Here is a 26959-nt window from a genome sequence, read left to right as displayed (position 1 = left end):
ATCATATGGTCTTTATCTGACAGCGAGGAAGAAACTGTTTTTAAAGCGGACAGGTGATGCTCGTATATTAAGATATCCGAGGAAGGTGGAATATACGAGCAAGTAATGAAAATGGAAAAGAATGGGAGAATCAGTTTTACGCACAGGAATTTCTAAAAATTGTGTACCGATTAGTTTCTGGACGGACACCTTGGCAGCCAGTCCACTAATCAATCGCAATGGCGTTAAAAAGCCAACGACTGCCACCCTTGCCACTTAGTTTTCATCGAGTTTCGTATGAGGTACGTCGAAATCTACGTAGCGTAGCTGAAAGAGAACGTGGAAAATTGAAAATAACATTACAGCTGCAGCTGGGGCACCATTTGCATGTTAAGTTCGAAAGCCGATAGCTGTTCCAGTTTTTAAACCCGTACTAAAAAAGAGTGAAGGGGTATATTGTATTTGTTGTAAAAGTGGATGTGTGCAACGCAGAGAAGGAAACGTTTCCGACCCCATAAAGTATATATATTCTTGATCAGCATCAATAGCCGAGTCGATAAAGCCATGTCTGTCTGTCCGTCTGTCTGTCTGTCCGTCTTGTTAAGCGCCTAGATCTCAGAGACTATAAGAGCTAGGGCAACCAAATTTGACTTCCACACTCATGTGATATCACACTGCTACAAGTGTATTTCAAAATTTCGCGGTTGCAGCACACGTAGTCAGACGATCAATCTCCAAGAGCAGCAGCTGCGGGAAATATGAGAAACTGGTTTCCATTGATACCTTTGCGCATCTCACCTACATCTTCCCAGCTCCTTCACGGGCAAAGATAATACAACACAACGCGCCTATGTTGTCATCGTTTGGAGATGACTCCACCAGGACTCCTAAGAAGCTATTTTCCTTCGCGGAAAACACCTCGATCCTGGAAGACTTTTAACCGATGTAAACATACTCTTGACGGTTACTAGAGTGCCTTCTGGGTCAGCCTAACCTATCTGTAGTGTTTGTCTATCTATAGTTTTGCGTGCACCCGTGAACTAATGGCTCACCACTTAATCTCCAATAACTTTTAAATTAGAAAAAAAAGTTACAAAAGTTAATTACTCACTCAGATCCTTTCATTCTTTTGCTATGCATCGAGCCTTCCCGTTAAATTTGAGCATTCTGTGAGTGCGCAACTATATACATATGTATCTATTTAGGTACTATAGGTACTATAGGTACATATTGCACATATACGTAGGCTCAAATTTTAGCAACTAAATGTGCAGAGAAATTTGTTCGATTTCGGCGAAAAGCATTAAAACTAGAAATATGTATGTACATACGAAACTCGTATCATGTGGGTGCCTTCTTCAGTTCAGTTTTTGCTCCAGTTGTTGATGAATGTTTTTTTTTAATTTTCCTGGCAGAAATTGCCAGCCAAAAGTCATTCATTTCCTCGCAATTTGCATTTCCAAGGCGAAACTTTTATATAGCAGTGAAGTGCAGTGTAGTCGGGAATCGTGACGGGGGACGGGACGGGATGGGACTGGTGACTGGGACTCAGCTCCGTGTTGGATCGCCAGGACAATCAAGTGGCATGATTGCTAAGCAGCATAATGCCGTTTATTACCACAAGAAGCCCGAGAAAATTTGGTATCGCCATAGCGTCGCGCAGGCCAGGCAGGCGAATTCGCATTCATGGCCCCTGCACAATATGCTGAACGCCAAGCTACTAGCAAAGAGATGGGAGGAGGAGCAGTGCCTGGAGCTGGAGGCGGAGCTGTAGCTGCAGCCATTGCAATCATAATTTTATTTTATTTTTATTTTTACTCCGCGCCCGTTTAGCGCCCGCACTTAGCTGTACTATCCTGGCGCTTTGTTTGCGCTTTCATCCTTGGGCTCCGCTCCTCCGGCTTTTTGTTAATTTCGCGCGACCACAATAAAAAGCCAGTGGCGTGGGGATAGCACTGGCGACGGAGGCAAGCGAAAATGAAAAAATAAAATATAAATTCTTTTTATGGCACGGAGCGAAGGTGCCTTAAGCTGGGACTGGATATCGCTGGGGATATTCATTCCGATCACCCGGTTGAGACTTGGCGTTAAGTGCCGAGTTTGCCTCATGGTGAATTAGAGTAGAGTCCGGTTCGGGCACCACCGCAAAAAGGAAACTTGCCGCCAAATGCATCAGTTGAGCTTGCAGACGAGGCGGATTTCCATTCGTTTGTGTAGAGCATTTTGCGGCTTCATTAGCGCCTCAGAGACGGGACTGTCGGTGGGGGACTGAAGCTTTGGGTTGGGCTTGGGTTTGGGTTTGATTAACACTAACCAAAGTCAGCCAGGGGCAAAGCGGGAGCACGGGCGGAGGCAGAACGCTAGGCCAGTGCAAAACTCTGTGGCGGAACAGCGAAGTACAATCAGGGCATATGGATTTTAATTAATTTCCATTCCATGCTGCAGAATTTTTAATTAAAAAACTTGAGCCATCGTGGCCATCGCACCCGTTTAGTCGTGCGTTTAAGATGCATTTGGTGGATCTTGGGGGTAAAGGGTGAGGTGGAGTCCCAGCATTATGGGGTAGGACTAAGCCACATTTGATCTGAGGCTATCCTCTAACTGTTGCATTCTTTATCTTTAAGTTTTGGACTGCCAAGCTAGTGATTGGGGCGCCTGGAGCGAGTGCGACAAGAGCTGCGGCAACGGGCTGATGACGCGCAGCCGCCAGATACTGCAGGTGGCTCAGAACGGCGGCAAGCATTGCCCGACGCTATTCCAGACGCGTGGCTGCCAGGGCTTCCGATGTCATGGACACCGCGAGAAGAAGATTTTGCGTGGTAAGTAAATACCTCACTCCTATTCTATCGACAAGTAAACACCTTAATCCTATTCGATCGACATTCACGTGATAAGATATGCATAGCTGGAGTTTAAATAGTTTTAAAGTCTGTGGCTTAGAATTGCAGATCATTGCGTATATTTTCATGCCAAAACTGTATTTAAATGAAAGATCTTCAATGTTCTCGTCTGCACATGTATGGAATGCCCATGTACATATATACATAAGCTAAAGCAATTCATTTAGCAGTGAAATTGGCATTGTGGCTACATCACTTATGCACATATTGTGCATGTACATTGTACATGCATATGTCCTACATGCTACATACATATACTTACATACATACATATGCCCGCCCTTTCGATGCGATTTTTGATTTATTACTATGATTTATGTTAACAGAATATTAACTCTTTACTATATATGGAACTAAATAATAATAAATTAATTTAAATAAGAAAGGGATATTCTAAGAAATTTAAAAAAAGGTGCAAAGTTCCACGGGAAAGTAAAACTTTAAATTACTATTATACCCGGTACTCGGTAAGCGTAGGGATGTATGAATTGTGGTAAAAGTGGATGTGCGTGACGCACAGAAGGAATCGTTTCCGACCCCATTAAGTATATATATTCTTGATCAGCATCAATAGCTGAGTAGATATAGCCATGTCTGTCTGTCTGACGCCTAGTTCTCAGAGACTATAAGAGTTAGTAGAACCAAATTTTGTTTCCAGACTCCTGTCACATCACACACACCTTCTGGCGGGGGAGATCGAGCAAGAACTGTGTGTTAGTGTGAGAAGAGAGAGAGAGAGAGAGAGAGAGTGTAGATGTAGATGTACATGTAGATGACAGATGTAGCGTAAAAAATGGAAACAGATTACATATTCTTGAATCTGACTGACTGAGCACCAGGTATGAAGGTAGAGGCGCGGCTCACAGCTTCCCCCTCATTGATACTCGCTGCTTCATGATTTAATTTATTTGCATACTATATCGTAACGCTGCAAGTATGAACTTATTTTGATTGATTACACTACCCGACACGATTTTATTCAAGGAACCAAACCGACTGTTTCTGATAGATTTGGGGCTTTAAATTTGTATACCCGTACTCAAAGCGCTAAGGAGTATATTGTATTTGTGGTAAAAGTGGATGTGTGCAGCGCATTTTCAAGAATTAAAACTTAAACGACTCCTTATTAATGCTCCTATACACAAAAAGTACAAAGACAGAACATGTTGTTTTCTTTTCCTGGGTTTTTATAGTCACAAATTTTGAAACAAAAACCCCACAGCATATCAATTTTGCATTTCAAAGCTTAATCATTCCCAAACGATAAGCTGAAGCTTTAAAGTGTTCTGTTCCAATTTATAGCTGCAATTATTATTTTTAGAACGACGTACAACATTACAACTATATGTTAGATAGATGAGTTATGTGAAAAATAGCGCTACGTCTAAAAAAAACATGTAAGTTCTTCTAAATTCTTAAGATAGGCCATAGAAACAAAAAATTATCATTAATCATTATAAAGCCCCAATTTTATCAACAAAAGTTGGTTTGGTTCGGAGCGGAGCGGAAGAATGCTTTTGAGTAGTGTTATATACGAGAACTCAAGAAGGTGAGTTGATGTTGATCGATATCTTAAAAAACCAAACTGCAAAATACTTGTTGCAATCGACAGGTAACTAGGCGTAAGGATGTCGATTTTGGATCTTGAGCTTTTTTTGTGAAGAGGAACAAGGTTGTATTCGTTTCAATTCATTCGAATAAAAAAAACGCCCCAAAGATAGATTGAAGAGTCAGGGAAAGAAGATTGGCATAGCCCGCAGAGAAGGTGTTTTCAATCGATGCCAAACCTTCAAAAGATTCTTCAACGAATGGTAGAAAAACGTTGATAGCATGAAGTAGATGGTAGAGTAAGGAGTGGATGAGTTTTAGGTGAGATACGAGTACGGCGTACCTTAAGCTGACTTTAAGATTCTGTTTCATTCAGTAAATGATGACGGTAAGAAATTGAGAACGAACCGAAAAATATTAGGCGAAAACATATATAGTTTTCTGGTACTTTATATAGAGTCGGGATTTTTTATTTTTTAGGTAGGACAAATACTTGGAGAACCAGGGAGGCTAGGACGATACGAGTACAGTGATAAAACGAATTGACTGTTTCGTCGATTTTCGGTAATGACTTGAGAACGGACCAACCAACATGCGAGAGTTGTAGGTTTAGATCGTCGAAAAGGGGTCTTGCAAAAACAGTTCATTCGGGCAGATTCGACAAACATTCACACATAGTAAAGTTGGGTGGTATGGATCTTTAGGAAGAGATATCGCATTACCTCTGGCAACCATTTGCTGACAAAGTGAGGTCTAGAAGTCTGTCCCACCATTTTTAACGGATTTCATTTGGACAAGGGAGACATAAAATATCCCATCGAATAAATAATTTTGGCTCAGGCAAAGCCTCCTTTGCGGCTTCCGGCATGAGGTAGAAATTTCCAAAAAGAAATGTAAAATTCAAGTCCGCATCTTTAAAATTATATCTTATGATATAAAAAAACACCATTGTGCAGTCAGAATCACTTGAACAATAATTAAGTTTGGCAAACGCGGGAGCTCAGAGACAAACAACGAATGCTAAGGAGCAAGAATGGCCGAAAAAACCATACATTTTGCATAACCGGCCGACCTCGTTCCCCGTTGCCTGCACCGCGATAATTGCGAAGTAAATAATTCAGAAATATTAACGGTTTAAGTTCCGTGGAATTTGGTAGAATATTTTCACATCATTTGGGGCGTTTCGGTTTGCAACATTCCCAACACGTGCGCACACCTTTAGTACCGCCCCTCGGCTCCGCGTCGGCCTCAGCCGCAATAATGCGCTGTGCTCATTAACGTTATAAAAATAATTGCTTCCGCTCACACCCTCACACACGGGGCTGTCATGTGCTAAATTCCAATTAACTTGCATGCGTGGGGCACTCGTACATACGAGCATGTGTGCCAGTGTGTAAACGTCATCTCGCCTGCTTGGCCAAGTTGGTAATTGTCCAAGATGAACTGCCTGAGCGGCTCCAGTCAATCGCGACACCCTGCCACCGGGTGAATATATGTACTTGTATGCACATATGTACATATGTCATAGATTTGTGGCTCACGTAGTTTTCGAGCTGGAAATTTCATTTCATCCACATTTGTATGAGAAAATTTAACATGTTTCTTAAGTCCAGTTCAATAGTTCGAGTCAGCTTTGGTATCAGCTACTTAATGCTGCTAGTTCAATTTTTCTCCCGGCACTAAGTGACCAAACTTCCGGTATTCAACTTGAGTTTTTCAAGTGAATAAATATACCCGGGGCTGAGCCCGCGCGGGAGAGGTAAGACCTGGATGGCTGGGCGATGGGGTATGACAACAGTCTTGCATTTGATTATGCAAATGGATGTGTGAGTGAGTGCGGGCGAGAGTCTCAAACGCTGTCCTCGCGGAGCACTTGGTTCTTAAAATTTGCATAGGTTGCGAGTGTTTTGGCGCCCAAAATTATGCAACACATATGGGCCACGAGCTGCAGACACACTTCCTGGCCAAAAAACCTTTCTTCACTTCGGAGACATGGGGTGAGTTTTTTTTTTTAAATATCCTTGGCATCATTCGTCCCAGGTGTAAATATTTCTGAACAAGTGATTGAATTTTGGTGTTTACATGTTGGGATTACATTGGACTGAATGCCAAGAACAAATGTGGTCAAAGTCGCAAAAAACAAAACCACGTAAAAAGTGTTTTTTTAGATTTTGATTATATATTATTATATATAGTTTTATATATATTTTATACCGCTCCCAATGTATCATAAAACTCAGTTTGATAGTTTCGAAAATTTCCACTTCGGTCGTTGCATCGGGGTTTTTTTTTATCTATATAAATCTAACAGGCTAGTAAATTTACCGGAACATTGGCGGCATAAGGCCTTCATTCCCAATTGATGTTAAGTATTAATTCAAAATTTTAGCAGAAAATATACTATACTATATATTGCTAAATTTGCCTTAATTCAAAATTTTTTGCAAAAATAAAAGAATGGTGTTTATGTTTTCAGGAGTTGGGTTTGCTAAGGTTTGTAACGGATTAATGGTGGTAAATATTGAACGTCTGTGGGTGTTTAGGGACGGACAGCTATTGAGAATGTGTTCAATGGATGTTGGGACATTTGTGTTGCAGAGGTTGTAGTTATTTGGTGTTTTGTCTATGTAATGGTGATGAGTATGATTTGTGTGACCCAGTCTAAGTCGTGTTATTTTTTTTTATTTGGTCAAGCCGAGATAGTTTTGAGTTTTAGATAAATGGTAGCTATTGAGTTTTGGGTTAATGGATTGGTACCAGTTTGCATCGGGGTTAGTTAAAGTGAATAAAAGCATGACACGTGCCAAAAAGGTTTGTAATATTCCAAACAAATTATTTTTTACTTGCTCATCAACACTTTTAATAGTAGAATTAAATTATTTAAAGGTATCTTAATGAAATATTTGACAGAAACAATTTTGACTGCCTTTGCAATGAAAAACAATTTAACCGCAATTTTTAGTGTAACGTAACAGTCCCAGATTATTAAAAGTTTCTTTATGAAAAATATATTGCATTAACAAAACAAAAGACTTACTATTCTTTGAGAATTGTTAGCCTTCTTTTGAAAAAAAACATTAAATCAAACATTATATTAATTTCTGACTTTGATCTGAGACGAATTCTATTTGTAACGTGGCAGTCTTTTTCATCAATATTAAAATATTTTGATAATATATTGATTCTTTAAGCTCAAACATACTTCTGATGTATCAATAAAAATGAACAAGGTTCAAAAGAATAAAAATTCAAAATAAAAATCTACTGGAACTATTTTTCGACTTCCCTCGGGAAAGTTTGTATCGGCGCAACTACCAAAATTATTGTGAGAAAGCATATTTTGTCTCTTGAATGAATCGTCAATGTGCTTCAGACTAGAGTTGGGTAAAGAGTGTGAACAAGTTCAGTTGCTCACTTTTAAGTGAGTGAACAACTCGCTCACTTTGCTCAGTTGCTCATTTGTTCACTCAGTTGTTCACTTGTTCGCTCAGTTGTTCACTTGCTCACTCAGTTGTTCACTTGTTCAGTTGTTCACTTGTTCAGTTGTTCACTCAGTTGTTCACTTGTTCAGTTGTTCACTCAGTTGTTCACTTGTTCAGTTGCTCACTCAGTTGTTCCCTGTTCAGTGGTTCACTCAGTTCAATGCTTTCTTTTTCAAACATTTGTTAATTTTCCCCAGTTTATTTTTGTGGTACATTCGAAATACATACATATAGATGTACATATGTATGAATAAGTATGTTTAGCAAAACCCCCCACCCAAATATTTAAGAATATCGGATAACAATACATAAAAGTAAGAATATTTTATTAAGAAAAAGAAAAGGCAAAAAAAAAAGTTTATTCATGTATTTCAATACGTTAGGAATATTTAATAAAAAATAAGACAAAAACAAAGAAGAATATATTTCAATACGGCATGTGGAGATCATTATTCATGGATAAAACAAGCTTAGAGCCCTGGACTAGAGGCTGAGATTCAGAAGTGCTGTGCTAGATAAAAATTGTTTGTGATTAATTGGAAAAATTAAACAAATAATAAAAATGTCCTGCGTTTACATGTTGCTGTGAAGGAACATAAGGTTCTCCACCTTATTTGGATTCAAAAGAGTTCGCCTCTTTCTAATAATTTCGCCAGCTGCGGAAAAAAGTCTCTCGCAAGGCACAGATGTTGCCAGCAAACACAAGCGCTTCAATGCGATGGCATGTAGGCGTGGATAAGCATCTCTTCTTGACTCCAACCAGATCAAAGGATCATCAGTCCTATTTAGGCATTCCTCTGCCAGATATCTATTCACCTCTTTAATCTCAGCTGACATGTCGTTGCATGGTTTCGATGACTCATTAAATAAATTATCGTACTCCTCCCACAAGTCATCATTTCCAGTTTCCTCCTCCACAACGTTGCTATCAGGTTTTCCAGTTTCCGTTCGAAAATCAAAACTATTTTCGATGACTTTTCCATTCAAAGATTCAATTGCTGTCTCCAAGCTAAGCTTTGATCGAAAAAGGCGACCTTTGAAACGAGGATCCAAAATTGTGCTTTCAGCATACAAATCGTTGTTCTCAAACTCTTTGAATCTATAAGTCATTTCACGTTGTAGCTCCTCAACAACCATCGAAACCGAATCATTAGAACAATTTTCACCAATTTTTTCCATTTTTTTAAATTATAAATTGCTGACTCTCGAAAGAGTAACATTTTTCTCCGAAGAAATTTCTAATGTTACTTGATAGAAAGGTTTTAGCACCGGCAACAAATCTTCAATTATTTTCCAGTCTTGGTGGGTTAGAATAAGATCTGGGCGAAGTATAGACACGGCTACCATAACCGCCTCTTTTAAAGTTAGCAATCGCTCAAACATTTTAAATGTGGAATTCCATCTTGTCTGTACATCCTGTACTAATTTTAAATCTGGCAGATGCGTTTGCCTCCTTTAACTTTTTGGTTCCAACTGCGCTGCGATTAAAAAACTCCACGATTGCTTTGACCTTTTTTCGTGTCTCGGATATTTGTTTCAGCCCGTTTTGGACAATTAAATTCAGTGTATGTGCAAAGCAGGGGATGTGCCGCCAGTTTCCAAGCTTTACTGCACCCACAATATTAGCGGCATTATCGGACGTGATTGCAACGATTTTATCTTCGATACACCATTCAGCCACAATTTTGTTCAAACACGAGCATAGGTTTATGCTAGTATGCCTCTCATTAAAGGCTTCACATGCAAGCATATGCGAATGTAACGTTGTCGTTTCAGTGGAAATATAGTGAGCTGTTACCGCCATATAACACTCATTTGTCAATGAAGTCCATCCGTCTGTTGTCAAACAAACCGCTGAAGGAAACATCCTCGATCAGTTTTTTAAAGTCGGGCTCCTCGACTATTCTAAGGGCATGATGCCCTTTTGCCACCATTCTTGTCTGGACGTTGATATGCAATGACTGCACCATCAAGTGGCCCATGCGACACCAACCCGAAGCCTGTTACGCGCGGAACCCAGGCAGAAACGCAGCATTCGAACAAGCTGTCGATCGATCTCTTCACATTTTCGGGCCGGTGGGGGTCGATGGATAAAATCAACGATTCTGCGCTGTTTTTCTGTTGCATTGCCTCCTGAATCGCTTGAATGCAGTGTGTTCTGGCGTTCAACGCTTACTAAAGCACATGGATGTTTTGCCTTTAGGTGGCGACCAAGATTGCTCTGCGATACGCAAGACAAAATTACCTTGCAGATGTTACACTTGGCCTTTTGGTCGTCCAAATGCTCAAAATGATCCCAAATGGAACTTAATTTGCGTTTAAGAGACATACTTAATGTTTTGTATTAAAATTGGAAATTCAAAGCAAAAACGCGACTCTGTAAGAAAAGTTGCCACACAGTTCATAAAAACAGTGTTGCCACCATGCTGAAGATTGAGCCCCTTGTACAACAAAAAATTTAACCGTTAAGCAAGTGAACAGAATTTGTACCTAAAACGCAGTTTAAGTTCGATTTGGGATCATTTTGAGCATTTGGACGACCAAAAGGCCAAAGTAAGGCCAAGTTGCTGAAAAAATGTGGGGCGGCTGGGCCAGTTGCGGGGGGGGGGGGGGGGGGCCGCTGACAATAAGTGATTTTGTTCTGTGTAAGAAATGAACTAAACATAGCTAAAAGTAATTTTGTCTTGTGTACCGAGTACAACTTGAACAGGGAACAACTGAACAAGTGAGTGAACAGTGAGCAACTGAACAAGTGAACAGCTGAACAAAAATTGAGTGAACATGTTCAGTTCACTCAGTGAAGTGAACAGCTCATTTTTGTTCACTCACTCATGAGCAACCCAACTCTACTTCAGACTTTGTAGCTGCAGTTAATCGTTCATAATAGAAAACCACCATCGACGAGATTACTGATTGTAATCTACATATATATGTGGGAATGGTATGGTAACGCCGTATAGCCTACCCTCCCATGAACAGCTGAGTAGAACGACGAGTTGGCAAGCCGGCCAGAAACGAGGAAAAAGCAAAAGAAGTTATCGGAAAACGACGAAAGACGGTCACGAGAAACGACGCTCTCAAAAATCACGAGGAAAATACGCGAAAAGACGAAACAACGAGCTATAATAATCCAATATCTTATTCACATTTACATTTAAAGGAACATATAATTATAACCAAAACCATACAAGCTAATCACTAAACCTAAATACATTTAAACCAACATGCCGGGACTGTTCTTATTTCGATCGGAATACCTACACTTACCCCGGTCCCACATATTTTGGGGGCTCAACCTACAAAAAATAAAAAGTCCAAAAAGTGCGTAGTTGTGAAGCGAAAAAACTTAAAAACTGACATTCTCAAGGTGAACGTAACGTGGAAAGAAACGACTCAAATCACAATACATACAAACATACGTGGAGAGCCACACACAAAAACGGCAGCATAAAATAAAATAAGAAAACGACGCGTATCACACATACAAGAAATTGTGAAATTAAGAAATAATGAAGAAGTGAAAAGAAACGAGAAGGAGCGTGCGAGTCGCTTCTGGGGACGCGACTCTGCCCATACCCGTACTCAGTCACTATATTCATTTTTGAGCTTATGATTTTTTAGAATTTTAGAATTGAAAAAAAAATTTTTACATTTACATGTTACATTTTTTTGCTACATACGTTATATACAGCTACTATGTATATTCTACAACTAACATGTAGATTCTACATGTACCATTTAGATTCTACATCTCCTCCGTTAGAGGGCGCTCGCGTACATAACGCGGCAGAGTGTGCGAGAGAGAAAGAGAATGAGTAGTAGGTCTCTTGCTGAAGGAGCTGGGGCAACCAACAGAAAAATAATTTCTTCATTTTGGCTATAAATATGATCCGATCTGATTCAGATTCGTCAATCTGGTTGATATGGTCATTCTCTACGATGCTGCATTTTTCGTTTTATCGTATCTTTAAAATTGTGGGGGCGGAAGGGGGCGGGGCGAAATTTTGAAATACACTTGTAGCAGTGTGATATCACATGAGTCTGAAAACCAAATTTGGTTGCCCTAGCTTTTATAGTCTCTGAGATCTAGGCGCTCAACTAGACGGACAGACAGACGGACAGACAGACGGACAGACAGACATGGCTATATCGACTCGGCTATTGATGCTGATCAAGACTATATATATTCTTTAAGGGGTCGGGAACGTTTCCTTCTCTGCGTTACACACATCCACTTTTACCACACATCTAATATAGCCCTTAACTCTTTTTGAGTACGGGTATAAAAATTACAGTTCCTTTTGAAAAGTAAAATGATCAGCATCAATCGACGAGTAGATATTGCCATGTCCGTCCGTCCATCCGTTTTTGATGAGCGCCTAGATCTCAGAGGCTATAAGCGAAAGAGCAACCAAATTTGTTATCCATACTTCTTTGAAGTGACGCCCCTCACTCGTGGCGATCCAACGAGCTCTTCTTTCCTCCGCTTACACTCTGGTTGCCTGTTCCTCTTTTAGCGCTGAGATGGGATGATTGAACGCAAATAGCAGACACATCGCAAGCGTTAATTATATCGAGTAAACACGGTAATGGTATCAGCGTTATGGAAACGGTAAGATGGGTACATGCCAAGGGCATTCCCGGTATTTAGAGCAGCCAGGCCAATAGCCATATGACATTAGACTCAGACAATTTCGCTGCGTAGAGAGGGAAAGCCATAGAGATCAAATGCTACATTATTGTTTGACGCCGACTCCAGACACGTTTAATGGCTTTTAGTAGAACAACTGAGGCACTACTTGACACACAATGATGTTTTCTAGCAGAACACAGACACCAAGCCAGCAAAATTGTATCCGCAAAGTAAATTTTTCGATCAATTCTGCCGCAGCGCTGATCCCAGCTCAACTGGACAGCCAGCTTGACGCATATAGTTCTCTCGCTCTGACTGCAAGCATTTCCGATGAGGCCATGTCTATTTTTCCAGCTAGTCAGTTAGCAAAGTCTAACGTCATATGGCTATAACCAATGCAGATTGGGCCAGACAGCCGATATTTTGGCATAAATTCGAAAACTTCACAGGACAAAATCTTAGAAAGAATGCATACATATTTTGTATTAATGCAAACAGAAATCTGCTTAAATGGCTTGTCTAAATATATGTTTCTGGAATGCAAATGGCATTTCGCAGCACAAATGCGAGCTCTTACAGTTCCTCGCTCAACAAGACATTGACGCCATGCTCATATCAGAGACTCACCTAACAAATAAAAAATATTTTCACCTCGATGGCTTTAACTTCTATGCGACAAATCATCCCGATGGTAAGGCACATGGAGGTACTGGCGTTCTGATCAAGAATCGCATTAGGCATTATCCATTGCCTTCATTTGCTACACCTTATCCACAGGCGACAGCAATTCATATTGAAATTCAGAGCGGCTACCTAAACCTAGCCGCAGTATACTGCCCACCACGCTTCTGCATTTCCGAAACAGAATTTGTAACATTCTTCGACCTACTAGGTGACCGATTTATAGCAGCTGGATATACATCTACATTTACTATGTATATTCTACATCTAACATGTAGATTATAGATGTCCCATTTAGATTCAACATCTCCACCGCTAGAGGGCGCTCGCGTACATAACGAGGCAGAGTGTGCGAGCGAGAAAAAGAATCAGTAGTGGATGGTTCTTTCTGAAGGAGGCGGGGGGAAGCAGCTGAAAATTTCTTCATTCTGGCTATAATTATGATCCGATCTGATTCAGATTCGTCAATCTGGTTGATATGGTCATTATCTACGATACTGCGTTTTCAGTTTTATCGTATCTTTAAAAATGTGCCTGCCACAGATTTTCGTCCCTTGTGGTGGCGGAAGGGGGCGGGGCGAAATTTTGAAATACACTTGTAGCAGTGTGATATCACATGAGTCTCTTTTTGTCTCTGAGATCCAGGCGACAAACAAGATGGACGGACGGAGAGACGGACAGACAAACATGGCTCTATCGACTCGGCTATTGATGCTGATCAAGAATATATATACTTTATGGGGTCGGAAACGTTTCCTTCTCTGCGTTGCACACATCAAAGTCAGATGTAAGGTTAATTACGAGTTGGTTCCCGAAAATCGGGAATCTTTTTCTTGAGTTTGTGAGTTTTGTAAATTTTGAGAAAAGGTGAATTTAAAATATGGAACAGAGAGGCCGGAGTATGTAGAATGTTAATGTAAAAAAAGATTTTGTATATATATGTTAGTTCGTTTTTTGTGCGTATTTATTTGGACCTTCCAAAATTAGACAAAACTTAACCAACTTGCCTGTCTTTTGTGGGAAACAACCAATACCGCGGCAGCCAGCGGCAAAATCCAATCCAATCCAAAATCAAATTAAATTAAATTATTTTCGACCGTTTGCGACCGTAATACTTTTACGGGTATTTTCATCTTGTTGGTCAGGTCGAACTTTTTATGAAACGCTACTCAATATTTGGATTGATAGAAATAAAAATAGTTGCTTTGATTCAAGCTTGATATTTAACAAGCCGTAGACGTATTTTTACCTCAAGAACGGATTAAAACGATGAAAAAAGTGAAAATTACTATTTTTGACAATTAAATCCAAAGAAGCCTGCCAAAATGCGCTGAAATATGAAAAATGTGAGGATATGCTTTTTTAGTGGCTATAATCTGAACTAACCATACATGAATATAAATATATAAATTCTCATCAAATAATCACGTCAATAATAATGCATTACTCAACAAAAACAACTAGTAAAAGGTGCACCTTTTAGGTGCAATGTGTGGGCGTGTGGGAAAATTTAACGTGCTATCGCTGACGTTGTGGGAGGGTGAAGTGCTTGGTGGGGCCGCCAGGCGTTTCGTTCTCACATGCTTGGAGCTGTTTGTTAGGCGTCAGTGTTCTTTTATATTTACATTCGTTTGCTAATGGCATGTTTAGGCTCGATGGAATGAGGAGGCCAGCAATGCAAACAGGAAAACTAAGTAGGATCGTCTCTCATGCCCCTCGGGCAAAGAGACTTGATTCCATCTTTGAGTGCGCGTGCAAGCGTATTTGTGGGGGGTGGAGGAACAATGGCTCCAAGCAAATTGATTTCCCCCGTATGACTAAGGGGAAATTGTCGTGCAAGTAAAAACCTGCACTCTGCATTCAGCCCCACATTCACTCAGAGTCCTTTTCTGCCTCTTTCCAGAAATGGCCCTGCTCCTGCCCGCTGCGCTCTCACACAATGTCAACAGCAGCGCCATCCGGCGCAACCGACGATCAGGCTACCGTGACTCCTACAGCCAGAAATGGGATCATGAGTGAGTATCCCTCTAACGCAATACAATGACAAAATACTCGTAGAACAATTTAGCCAAATAATAGAAAAAATATTTAATGTGATAGTAACAAAAAACAACCCATTAAAATTAGACAAAAAAGATCAAAAATCACACAGTAAACTAACTCTGAGCTCTAAGCTTCTGACGGCACTTGTTTCGGTTTGGGTTTATTTTGTATTTTATTAAAAATAATCTGCTAAGTCTGGACACGGGTATAAATAGAACAAAACAAAAGAGAGGGAAAATAGAATATGAAAATATAAATAAAAAAGTACATACATATGTACATACAGTAAATATTACAGATTTTCTAAATTAAAATGATGGTAAATATTAAGTGCTATTTTTTGAAGGGACATTGAAGGGGATATGGTATGGTAAAAGGAATTATTATTTTGGCATAAAACTCGAAACGGTTCATGCCAAGCCTTACTTAAGCCTTGCTAAAATCTGCAATGCCTACGTGCGTTTTCACGTAAAGCCTCGGTTGGTCAGAGTCGACAGCTATAGAATGTAAGTCGATGTTGATCGATGTCTAAAAAACCATTGGGGGGGGGGGGGGGGGGGGGGGGGGGGGGGGGGGAAGGTTGAGTAGATCAAAAATATAATTTTCACTATACCGGCATCAATAGCGAGGTTTAGAGGCTATACATAAATACAAATGTATCGTCCTTATTATATTTTTGATCTGTTTCCATACTCCTGCAATGGGTACACAATGGCTTAAGATTTCTATCACCGCACAGTGGCTCGTTGTACGAAAACTCGCTGCAAAAGTCGGATATCGTGTTGTTGAATTTGGCCAAACTTTTGTTACACTTCAATTAGGAATTGATCAAGCTGCTAAAACCAAAATTTTATAATTTGCTAACAAATTTTAACAAATAAATTCGTTGTTCAAATTTGAACATTTTTCTTTTTTTTAAATAAAGAGAAATGTGCTTTAAACGCAAAGTTAAATGCATTTCTTTTCATTTCTTAAGCTAGGAGAAAATTTGGTTTTTTCCGGGAAGCGGTAAGGATGTCAACAATGAGGAGGAACCGGTGACCAGGCCCACTAGCATCCAGCGTTTCCGCGGGAAATGCCGTGAGACTGGCTCCGGTGGATTACGAAGAACCACTGCGAAGGGGAAGGGGATGACCAGGTCAGCATGTCAGTTAACGTTTATAGCTATGTAAGCTATAAAAGCAGCAATTGTGCTGCGTAGAGAGAGATAGCATGAGAGCAAAAATAGAGCAACATTACTGTTCGTGGCCGTCTCTAGACGCGTCTAATGGCTTTCAATCGAACAACTGAGGCACTACTTGAGACAAAATTCTGTTTTCCAGCAAAACACAGCCTCCAAGCCAGCAAAATTGTATCCGCAAAGTAAAACAATCGGCTAATTCTGCCGCAGCGCTGTTCCCAGCTCAACGGGGAAGCGAGCTTACCCGTACTCAGTCAGTATCTATATTAGCTTTTGTTTTGTATGGAATTTTCAAATATTTTATCTGCTTGCATTTTTTGCTACATCTGTCATCTACATCTACAATGTAGATTATACGTGAGCGCGAGAGAGAATCGGTAGCGTTGCAGCGCTAGACCGGGATGGGGCAGCCTCAGCAAATTAATTTCTTCTTTTATATCACACGAGTCCTGAGAAGGAGGTCTTGAACAGGAAGCGAACACTCTTCGGTCAAATCAGAATTAGAAACAGAATCGCACTAATTGTCTTAATTTTTAGTAAAATAAAATTATTTTTTTTATTTAAAAAAACTCTTTACTACCGATTACACTACTCGACTTTTTCCGCCCGCCGGGGTAGGCGGGGGCGCCCGGCGGGCGGCCCGCCGGCCGGCGGGCGCGTTCCCGTACCGCGCGCCCCCGTTCTTTCGCCGGCCGCCCCTTTTTCAGAATTTCCAGACGGGCTGTACACAGGGGGCTCCGTAGACAACCACGGGGCGCCTTCGCGCCCCCCCCCCCTTTGTGGTTTCCTGGGCGGTTGGTTTTAATTTGCATACCATAATGTTCCCAGTGCAAGCCCAACAAGCATAGCTAAATAATTGAGCAATTTACAAACAAAAATTGCCCAGCTACAAAAATCAACTTTGACAATGTTTTGTTAAGTTTCTAACAATCGATTGCAATCGTAGCACCATGTACTTGTGAAAATCTTTTGGAAGATTTTTTGTTTGGTTTTCAGACGAACACGTAACTTGTCTTCCATGAAAGTCATTTATGTATACGTTATGGTCGAAATGAAATGGCCGTGGGCCACACTGTCGTCGCCACTAAAATTACTTGGACACATTTTTAGGTACATGTTTAGTTTCTTGTTCAGACTTACCTTACAGGTTAGTTTAGTTACATTAGTTTCCATTCCGCATCTTACTGATCTAAAAATAAATCAAATGAAAATAGCTGAGAAAACCCAAAAACACGACTAATCGAGCCTCGCATACATACTGCATTTACTATGCATGAGTATGTGCTATGGGGTTTAATTGTTTTGATTGTTTTTTGACAGCTTGCAAGTTCAAAATTTGTGCCTACCGTGGCTCACAATATAAGTCGCTCAAATGCAGACATATTCTTTTGCTTTATTCTTCTCGTATTTTTTTTAAGTTTTAAGTGTCCGCAAAGAGAGGCCATAATCCTCAACCTGGCTTTAAAAGGTTAGGCTTTCTTTTTACGGGGAAACATTCCCTTTTTGTCGATTCATTCAGTTTGGACATTACGAACGGTGCTGGAACATTTGAGACAAATTTTGCTATCCGTTGCAGTTTTATGACCCACAGTACGCAAAATATTTCGATGTCGTGATGGAAATTGGAAAAGGAACTAAAGGAAGGCATAAACGCTTGTAATAAAAGTGTATCTTAAAAGGAAAAGAGAGCATAAAATTCGTGTAAGCCAGCCTTGATTTGACGCGTTTTAAATTCCTTCGAGTTTTGCTTTTTTTTTATTGCTGGCTTCTTTTTTAATGATTTTTTCGGTGAGGCTGGCAGTAGTTGGTCAGGCGGTGTCTAGGAGGTGATGTCAGGAGTTTGGGGCCTGCCTGCTTCAGCGTTTGTGACGTGGCATTAAGTGTCTTTGTTCTATTTGTGATGTGGCCAGGCGTATGCAAACAAAAACTTCGAAAACAAACAAAGCAGGTCAAAGCGGTTCCTCCATGTTTGCTTTTTCTTTCGGGTCATCCTATTTTCTTTGGTCAGCATTTTTTGTGTCCGTCAGCTTTGGATTGCAGAGTGAGACGTGGCCCTTGCCGCGACTTGTTGATGGCATCCTAGCGGTCGTGCATTACGGGTATATATGTATGTATTTATATATATTATATTTATATATGCCCAATACGCCCCGACATCCCTCCACATTAGGGGTGACAGAAAATCGGTCGAACATATTTCGGTTTCGCATTTTGGATACCACAATGAAGGCACATCAATCACGTTCCGACTCCTCACGCCACTCGCCCACGCTTTTCCCCACTCCACTATTTCGACTCCACTTGTTCTGTCCGATTGTTTGTTTCTTGATGTTTGTGATTTTCAAACCACCCCGTCTTGAGTGCTCCTGATGGCCCATCAAAGGCCGTTTATTATGGTGCTTTTCGCTTGTGTTGCTCTGGTTTCTGTTTTGTTTCATTCCGAAATTAAATTGAATGCTTTTTGATTTCTCTCTTTCCGCTGTTCCGTTTTCCGCTGTTATTTTACTTCTCTCCACCACTCTTGCAGCTCCCTCTCATTCCATATTCAGTTCCGAAATTCTCTTCCATTACTTTGACCACCGCATCATTTTGCCCTTGCCCCCAGATTAGACAAACAGCAACGCCTGCCTGTGTGTGTTTTGTTGCCCGTTTCTTTGGGGCTTAATTAAAAGACGAGCGGTTGACGGGCAGTTTGGTGGACAGAGAATACTGACAGCGGACACTAAGCCATGAAGAGCAGGGCGGGTGTGGGGTAGATTTTGTTTGAGACTGTGGCATCTAATTGAAACGGATCAATGCACATTGGGAAACAGCAAATTTGGCTTATAAAAATTAATGTCGCCGAAAGTAAAAATAATTTCTTCTGTCCTTTTTTTTACTATGTGTTGGTACGTATTATGTCTAAATTGATTTTTCAAATGTTTTTATAAGAGGCAAGCTGAATGGAACTGTTCAGTTTGTTTTGGGAGGGTTGGTGAAACGGCTGGAGCTTACTCGTTTAACCAGCTCTTTAAATCCATACCTTAAGCGACGCTCAAGCAACTTCCCCATACGATTAATATATAAAACACAACAAGACTCTAATTTACTTTCCTGAGTTTAAAAGGTCAAAACATCGATACAAAAATTGCACTTTTTCCTCAACATAACAAATTGAACAAATACCGAGAAGGAACGTTGTCAGTCGCTGCTGTGGCCGCAACTCTAACTTTATACCCGTACTCAGTCAGTATATATGTATGTACATACATATGTATGAACTTATGATATATGTAAAATTTGAAAATCTATCCATATACAGTTGCGGTCAAAATAATAGTAGTGCTACTAATGGATTTACATATTGCTAATTTTTTCCGCTATTGTTTCAACAATCGAATATGTTTCTTTACTCGTACAACTATTAAGCATTTCTGTCCTTGCTTATAAAGTTATACTAGCGTGTCCCTTTGCTTTCCGTTAAATTTCGAGATTTTTCGATAAATATCACCATTTCGATGCTGTAAACATTATAGTATGTAGTGCTACCGAAAATTTTGAAACTTATGAACTCTACTGCATTTCTTGCAAAACTTTCTTTGTTAAACAATACTTGAATGGTTTATTTAACAGTTTCAAGCTTTTTTATTTTCGTCTTTGGTCATTTGGTACCGGTGTCATGGGGCGTGGCAAACACTCTAGCGCGGAGAAGGCTTCGTGCTTAAAGGGATCGTTTCAGTAGGAAAGTAATACTTCGACATGCTAAATACTATTAGTTTTTTAGCTATTGTGACCAGAAATGATAATAAATAAGAACCATAAAGCAAAACACGCCATCAACGAAGTTATTTGGCAAAATATCAGTAGATCGACCATTGCAACAGGCGAGGGGACATAATTTTTCTCCTGCTTCAGCCTCAAAAACAATGTTTAATTTTTAAAATAGTATTGAAACTATTAGAAGAAGCGTTAAAGATTATAATTAAAGGACACAAAGCCAAAGGAACATATGTTTACTGGCAAAAAAAAACATGCTGTCCCAAGGTTGAAGGGACTGAAGGTCCCTAGGGAATACCTAAATTGGCCATAGTAAATTTGGAGGAATATTTTATATTCAAACGAGTTTAAAATTGTTTTTTTTTTAGCCTGGTATCTCGTTAGTATCTAAGACGACCACGGCTATCTGAATTTTCCACAAAAAATACTTCAAGAACCACAAAAAATGCGGCACCGTAAACAATGGTTTGGGCCTGATTTTCCAGCTATGGAACTTGGCCATTATGTGTGCTAAAACCATATTGGATCGTCATTTATACATTCAAATATCGACCTTAAACCTACCTTATGCATCTGAGGATATGCAACTTATCTGGACGTCCCAGGAGGACAAAGATCCCAAGAACAGCCGCAAAGTTGCCAAAGAATGGTTCGCTGCCAATAGAGTAAAGTCATTGGAATGGTCCGATCGATCACCCGATCTCAATGTAATAGAGAATTTATGATTTTATGTGGGGGAAAAGTCTAATAAGTAACACAGTCAGCTTTGGGACGTTTTACAAAGGTCCCGGAGGACGATTTCTGTAGAAAGTAGAGATGGGCATGGACTGCAATTTTTCAACACGCACTAACACGCACGGCTAAAAAATTGCCGAACACGGTCCATCACGGTCCATCACGGTCCAACACGAAATATTATACTTTTTCTTTAATACCTTTATTAACATCGATTTTAATTACATATACGTTTTTATTAACATATTCTTGTATAAAAATAACAATTTATCACGGTTAGAGCTTAATAAGCGTGTACGGAGTTCATTTATTATTTGTCCCGATGTAGAAAACACCCTCTCGCTTGTAGCCGAGCTGGCTGGAATATTTAATATTTTTCTAGCTAAAAGTTGTAACGCTTTCATGTTATTTGCATTCTTCCAAAATTTTAGTACATTTGTATCCGGCAATAAATCTTTATTTTTTTTTGTTCGTCGTGTTTTTTCGTGCCGATTTTGCTCTGAACGAACACGCACGCCCATAGACAAAATTTAATTTTTCAACATGCACACGCGGGCGCCCACGTGTCACGACGTGACACGAAGAAAACACGCTCCATGCCCACCTCTACTAGAAAGGTACCAAATTTTTTTGTTTTTGAGGTACTTCAGCATTTTAATTTTTTCTGAATGTTTTCTATTATTACAATCTGCAATTAAGGTAGTCCCTTTTTGAGGATAAATGAAAAGTCATATTGGCACTACTATTATTTTGACCGCAGCTGTATATACGAAACCAAAGAACAGTATTGAACTTTGGGGTATCATGCATTATTCGTGGTGCAATATCTCCCAGGAAAGATGCGAAAATGAGGCGCACTGTAATGACAAGCCGCTGAGCCTCTGTTGTTGCTTCCAAGGGCTTTACAACAAAATAATAACCTTTGAATACAACTCAAATAGCCTACTATAATGAAAACTATGGAAATCTTTTTTTTAATTTTTAGTGTTTTGAACTTTTTGGAAATCATTGCTATTCTTGTTACCGACTTAGTTCCTTAATAATTCTTTTGTTTTCAAATATTTTCGTTTGAAGTCTGCAATACATACCATTGCTTTCGTAAACGTGGGTAATTTAACGTTTACGAAAGTTTATTTATTAGTTTTAAAACCGTTCATTAAAACCGCTATTTAAGCAAAATCATTCAATACAGAAAAACTAGTGTCAAGGGGCTATTTTGCACGCCACAGCTGTACATAAGGCTGGGCCAAAAAACTTTTTTTTCAAACGGGATACCGCCTACTTTTGTTACCTTGGATTTAATAATAATTTACATGTTTTTATTTTTATTTTTTTTTATTTTTCTAGAGGTTGCTACCGAATTTTACAAAAAATGTTAATTAGGAAAATTCAAAAAAAAAGTTTTTGCTGAATGAGTTGTATAATTGTTGAAATCTATTGCATATATATTGATAACATTCATATCGCCATTAATCAGTTATTGGCAGTAAAAAACCTGCACAAGTTTTTGCGAACTAGCTAACTAAATATATCAACCTCAGCTGAACCTCTTGATTTTCACCAATCGTTAATTTTTTAATCATTAATCTAACAATTTGAAAAAAATTGTATAATTTTATTGAATAACAAATAACAGAATTGGGGGATGTCCACTTGAAAAAACAGAAAACAAAATTGTTGGTCAAATTTTGGCCCAGCCTACTATACAAACGTACATAAATATACTCGTAAGTATAAAATTTGACCCGAATTGATTGCTTTAAAGCGAAAATTACCTTTACACATAAAATTACGAATATTCCCATCTTTTCACATCATCATTTTTATTTATTGATACTATTATGATTTTATATTGTAAAGCTTTAATTTGTTGCCAAGTTTGTACACTGATAGAAAAAAGGCATAGTAATAATAGCTACAATCATATTTGAACTTAAAATGCGATTTTTAAATACAAACATAGTAAAATTAAATAGAATTGACTTTGATTCAAATATAATTGTATTAAAATGGCTTTTTTAATATGGTCATATTTAATCTTAATACAAAACACTTTAAAATAAATATAATATATTAAATTTTTAGTTTAATATGTTTTATATTTAAATTGAACATTATTATGACTTGATTTCAAAATTTTTGTTTTAAAATCAAATAGAAAACTTTTTATTTTAAATATTCCATATTAAATAAAATAAATATTTTTTGTATTTTTTTTAAAATATGTTTATACTATTTTTTTTATGTCCCTCCGAATTCCCAACTGGTTCACGCTGCTGTAGCCTTGAATACAAAGTTTAAATTATCTTTGCGCAGGGTCATAATCACAAAAAATGCAGTTCTACTCATGTTGCGATTATTTCTAGTTGCAAACTTTAACTTGGTGAATTTCACACCATGAGGACTTGAAATTTAGTCCACGTAGGCAAAATAATAATCGATTAGTTTAAAAATGAAATATACTCAATATAAATATGAAACATATTAAATTTAGGCATAACATATTTTTAAATTAAATATGAAACATATTAGATCTAAATATTAAACATATTAAATTTCAATATTTTCATATTAATATCAAAATTTAAGTGAAAAATATTAAATTTTAATACAACCACTCTTGGATGAAAATCTATGGCATAAATATTAAAATCTAAGTGAAAATATTAAAATTTCAGGGCTTTTTTCTATCGGTGTACAAATGGGCATTTCTCTGACGAGATCCACCGAGACCAAAACATTAAATGTCTATAAAAACAAATTTATATATATGGGCGTCCTACTGGCGTTACGTACTTCGTACGACAAAATGTGTAGCAAAAAGCTGAATTTGGAAAGTTACCTCGTCGATATAATTTGGTTAGCCATATTCACCAGAAAATTGGCTAATGGGTACGGTTTTAAGATAAGCCATAGACCTAAAAGTGGTACATAACAGAAGTGGTTTTCCAGGTTGGAAAAACTGGGATTGGTGGGCTACTGTACTTTTTTGTGCTATGGTTGGAGTATTTCAAACTATTAAGTCTTCCTGTTTTTTGTTACCGCGGGGCCGGCGTTACTGGCGTTACGTTCCCCGCTTGCCTAATCTTACGGTTACCACGTCTGATTGGTTTTAGGTGTTTATCTCTTGACTCCGGGGCGTACTCCCGGCTTGCTATTTTCGTAGTTGGTTCCTCTTGGAGAAGGTTTATTGCTTTTACGATTTTGGCCGGGGCCGGCGGCGCCCTATGTACATATTTCTGTTGCGATATTATAGTCTAAATTTAATGAACGACAACTAATTTACCCATTCAACATATAAATTAATTCGGGCAGGCTCCGGTTTTCACATTCACTTTGCGTTTAACTTTTCAGCAATACTTTTCAATTCCAGGCGCTCTGGAATCCACTTTTGTGACTTTTTTATTCTTTGTACTGTTAAACGCCAAATAGGCTACTCTCATACCCACGCGTTAGTGCCAGTTCATACAAAAAGGCCTCTGTTATGTTTAACACAGATTTATCGCTACCCAAATCGGGCTTCCACAGCGGTTCGGAAGAATTCACTATTTGCTGTTGCCCTGACAATTTTTTCAGATCTAATTTTGAGGTTGGTTTAAATAGCTCAATTGCACTGGTAATGGTGTCAAATTCATATCAATGCATCATTAAGTCATTTATTTTTTTCCTTTTGCAATTATCTCTTATAAAAAAAATTCTTGATAACATATTCAACTATATAAAAAAATACGAGAAAAATGATTCAATCTCGGCTTAAGGTATATTTTTAACCGTTATTAACCTAGGAATTTTTGTACCATGGGACAGATTTAAAAATTTAAAATTTAAAAATTACAAAAAACACAACGAATCATATTTGCGTAGAATTGAACCCATTTTATAGAGACCACAACATGTACAGAAATTCGCATCAACATATTGCCTCATCTTTCGCTGAAATCTGAGTTTGAATATATGTCCTATGCGAATGGCTTGGTTTGTGGCGAAAATCTCAAAAACGAACAGTTGCCCAAATTCGACCTTAGCAATTGCAAATTTTAAGACACGCAGACAGGGCTTTTCCTGCTGAGCTGCCGCTGTCAGGCCGATCCTGTGCAGAGTTTCTCACTCACTTATGGGATTACGGGAATTTTGGCCCATTTGTTTAACATCGATGGAACGATGAATAAAGAAGATTAGCTTCATGTTTTGCAGACCAATACGCCAAATTAAAAATTTTATAAATTTAAAGTCTGTTTGCTCCATATCGGAGATCAGTTTTCAGCAAAACTGGGATCCGAAGAACACGGCAAAAATCGAACTCTGCTTAAGAAATAATTGGCAAATTATGAGTCTGCAATGAAGGTATTGGATGAGCTTTTGGGACTGCGTGCAGACTAAATGTCGTATGATACCTGGCGAACACACACAAAATTGAGTCGAGAGTATTCCCAAATGTTGATATATTGACTTGCAATTAATGATTTGTTTCATTTCAATATAACTAAAGAATATAGTAAAAAAATCACAAGAATTGACTTAGTTTTAAGGATTTTACAGGCATTTTAACTCATAAGTTATGAACATGAATGCATCCATGAATGCTCGCCACTGTATATGAAGTCGAATCTGGTATATTTTCAATATTTATCTCTACTGCCTTTTTGGTTCAGGGAACTTGAACCCTGCACCATCCGCAATTCCAAGTTAGCAGGTTCTTCTGATTAACCTACCGTACCTCCGCACCCGGCCACTCCCATTGATGGGATGCACGCCCACTCCGGTAAACCCTGTGATTTGTTAACTTTCAAAAAAAACTTTTATTGCTTTGTCAGCAATCTGAGAGGAGACAAAAACAACAGCAAAAACAAGAGCAGGAAAAACCACGAAATATGAATTATATACATAAATAACAAAGGCAAGATGAAGTTGGAAGAAACAAATATAGAAGCATATAAATAAATTACGAAAATAAGAGGAGGAAACCAAACACGAAAAAACAAACTTGGGGAGAGGAAAACCCGAATATAAGAATAAAGATAATAATTCGCCACAATTTAATTTGCATAATGACAGTGTCAAGTGGCGGGTGAGAAGCTTAAGGTGGCAGGGGGCGGAGTGAAAGACCTGAAAAAATTAAAAGCGTGGACGAAACAAGAAGTTCCACGAGCGAGTAAGCGCATCGGATATACAATGACGGATATGTATATACGCGAAGGTAATTCCGTGGGACGCGTAAAATGGTGGGGGAGGAAGTCGTATAGTACATATGAATATGTATTGAAAGGGACACGTGGCTAGCAACGCTGTTAAAAATTCCCACTTTTTAATGTGATAAATTTACAAGGCAACTGGGAAATCTGCAGTCGACAGACACAGAGTAGGAACGTGTGTGCCCCACCCAAGCAGTCCTACCGTCCTACAACCTTCCATTTCCCCCACGCCCCAACCCACCCCCCACCAAACAAGGGTTCCGGTCCAATTCTCGCACACTGCACTATGGTCGAGAAGTCGATTTTTGTTGGCAGAAAGTCTAAATATATATATATATACCGACATTTTATAATATTTTCGGACGAATTACACCACGCCTACACCTCCCGCCCATATACGACCCAGTATAGTTTTCCCGACCTTGCCGAACAGCACTAAGCGACAAAATCGAACTTAAGGAACCGAAGAAATTTTTTCTGATAGATTTGGAGCTTTCAATTTTTTTACAAAAAGGACTCTGTTATGTTTAACACAGATTTTTCGCTACCCAAATCGGGCTGCCACAGCTGTTCGGAGGAATTCACCATTTGTTGTTGCACTGACCCATTTTTTATACCCGTACTCAAAAAAGAGTTAAGGGGTATATTGGATTTGTGGTAAAAGTGAATGTGTGCAACGCAGAGAAGGAAACGTTTCCGACCCCATTAAGTATATATATTCTTGATCAGCATCAATAGCCGAGTCGATAGAGCCATGTCTGTCTGTCCGTCTGTCTGTCTGTCTGTCTGTCTCGATGAGCACCTAGATCTCAGAGTCTATAAGAGCTAGG

At 39.0% G+C, this 26959-nt stretch overlaps 1 protein-coding gene across 5 annotated transcripts in view; it reads left to right on the top strand.

Annotated features, from left to right (window-relative positions):
• LOC111072290 overlaps positions 1–26959 on the top strand; it is a 188365-nt gene that overhangs the window by 140017 nt on the left and 21389 nt on the right. For all 5 annotated transcript variants that reach the window (XM_041595679.1, XM_041595678.1, XM_041595677.1 and 2 more), the window contains exons 3-4: positions 2604–2798; positions 15127–15238. In XM_041595679.1, coding sequence (XP_041451613.1) covers positions 2604–2798; positions 15127–15238 — 307 coding nt within the window. The remainder of the gene's footprint in view (positions 1–2603; positions 2799–15126; positions 15239–26959) is intronic.

The sequence above is a fragment of the Drosophila obscura genome, unplaced genomic scaffold (genome assembly GCF_018151105.1).
Source record: "Drosophila obscura isolate BZ-5 IFL unplaced genomic scaffold, ASM1815110v1 contig_75, whole genome shotgun sequence".
In the NCBI taxonomy this organism is placed as follows: domain Eukaryota; kingdom Metazoa; phylum Arthropoda; class Insecta; order Diptera; family Drosophilidae; genus Drosophila; species Drosophila obscura.
The sequence above is the reverse complement of the archived record's forward strand: the minus strand, read 5'-3'. Positions and strand labels throughout refer to the sequence as shown.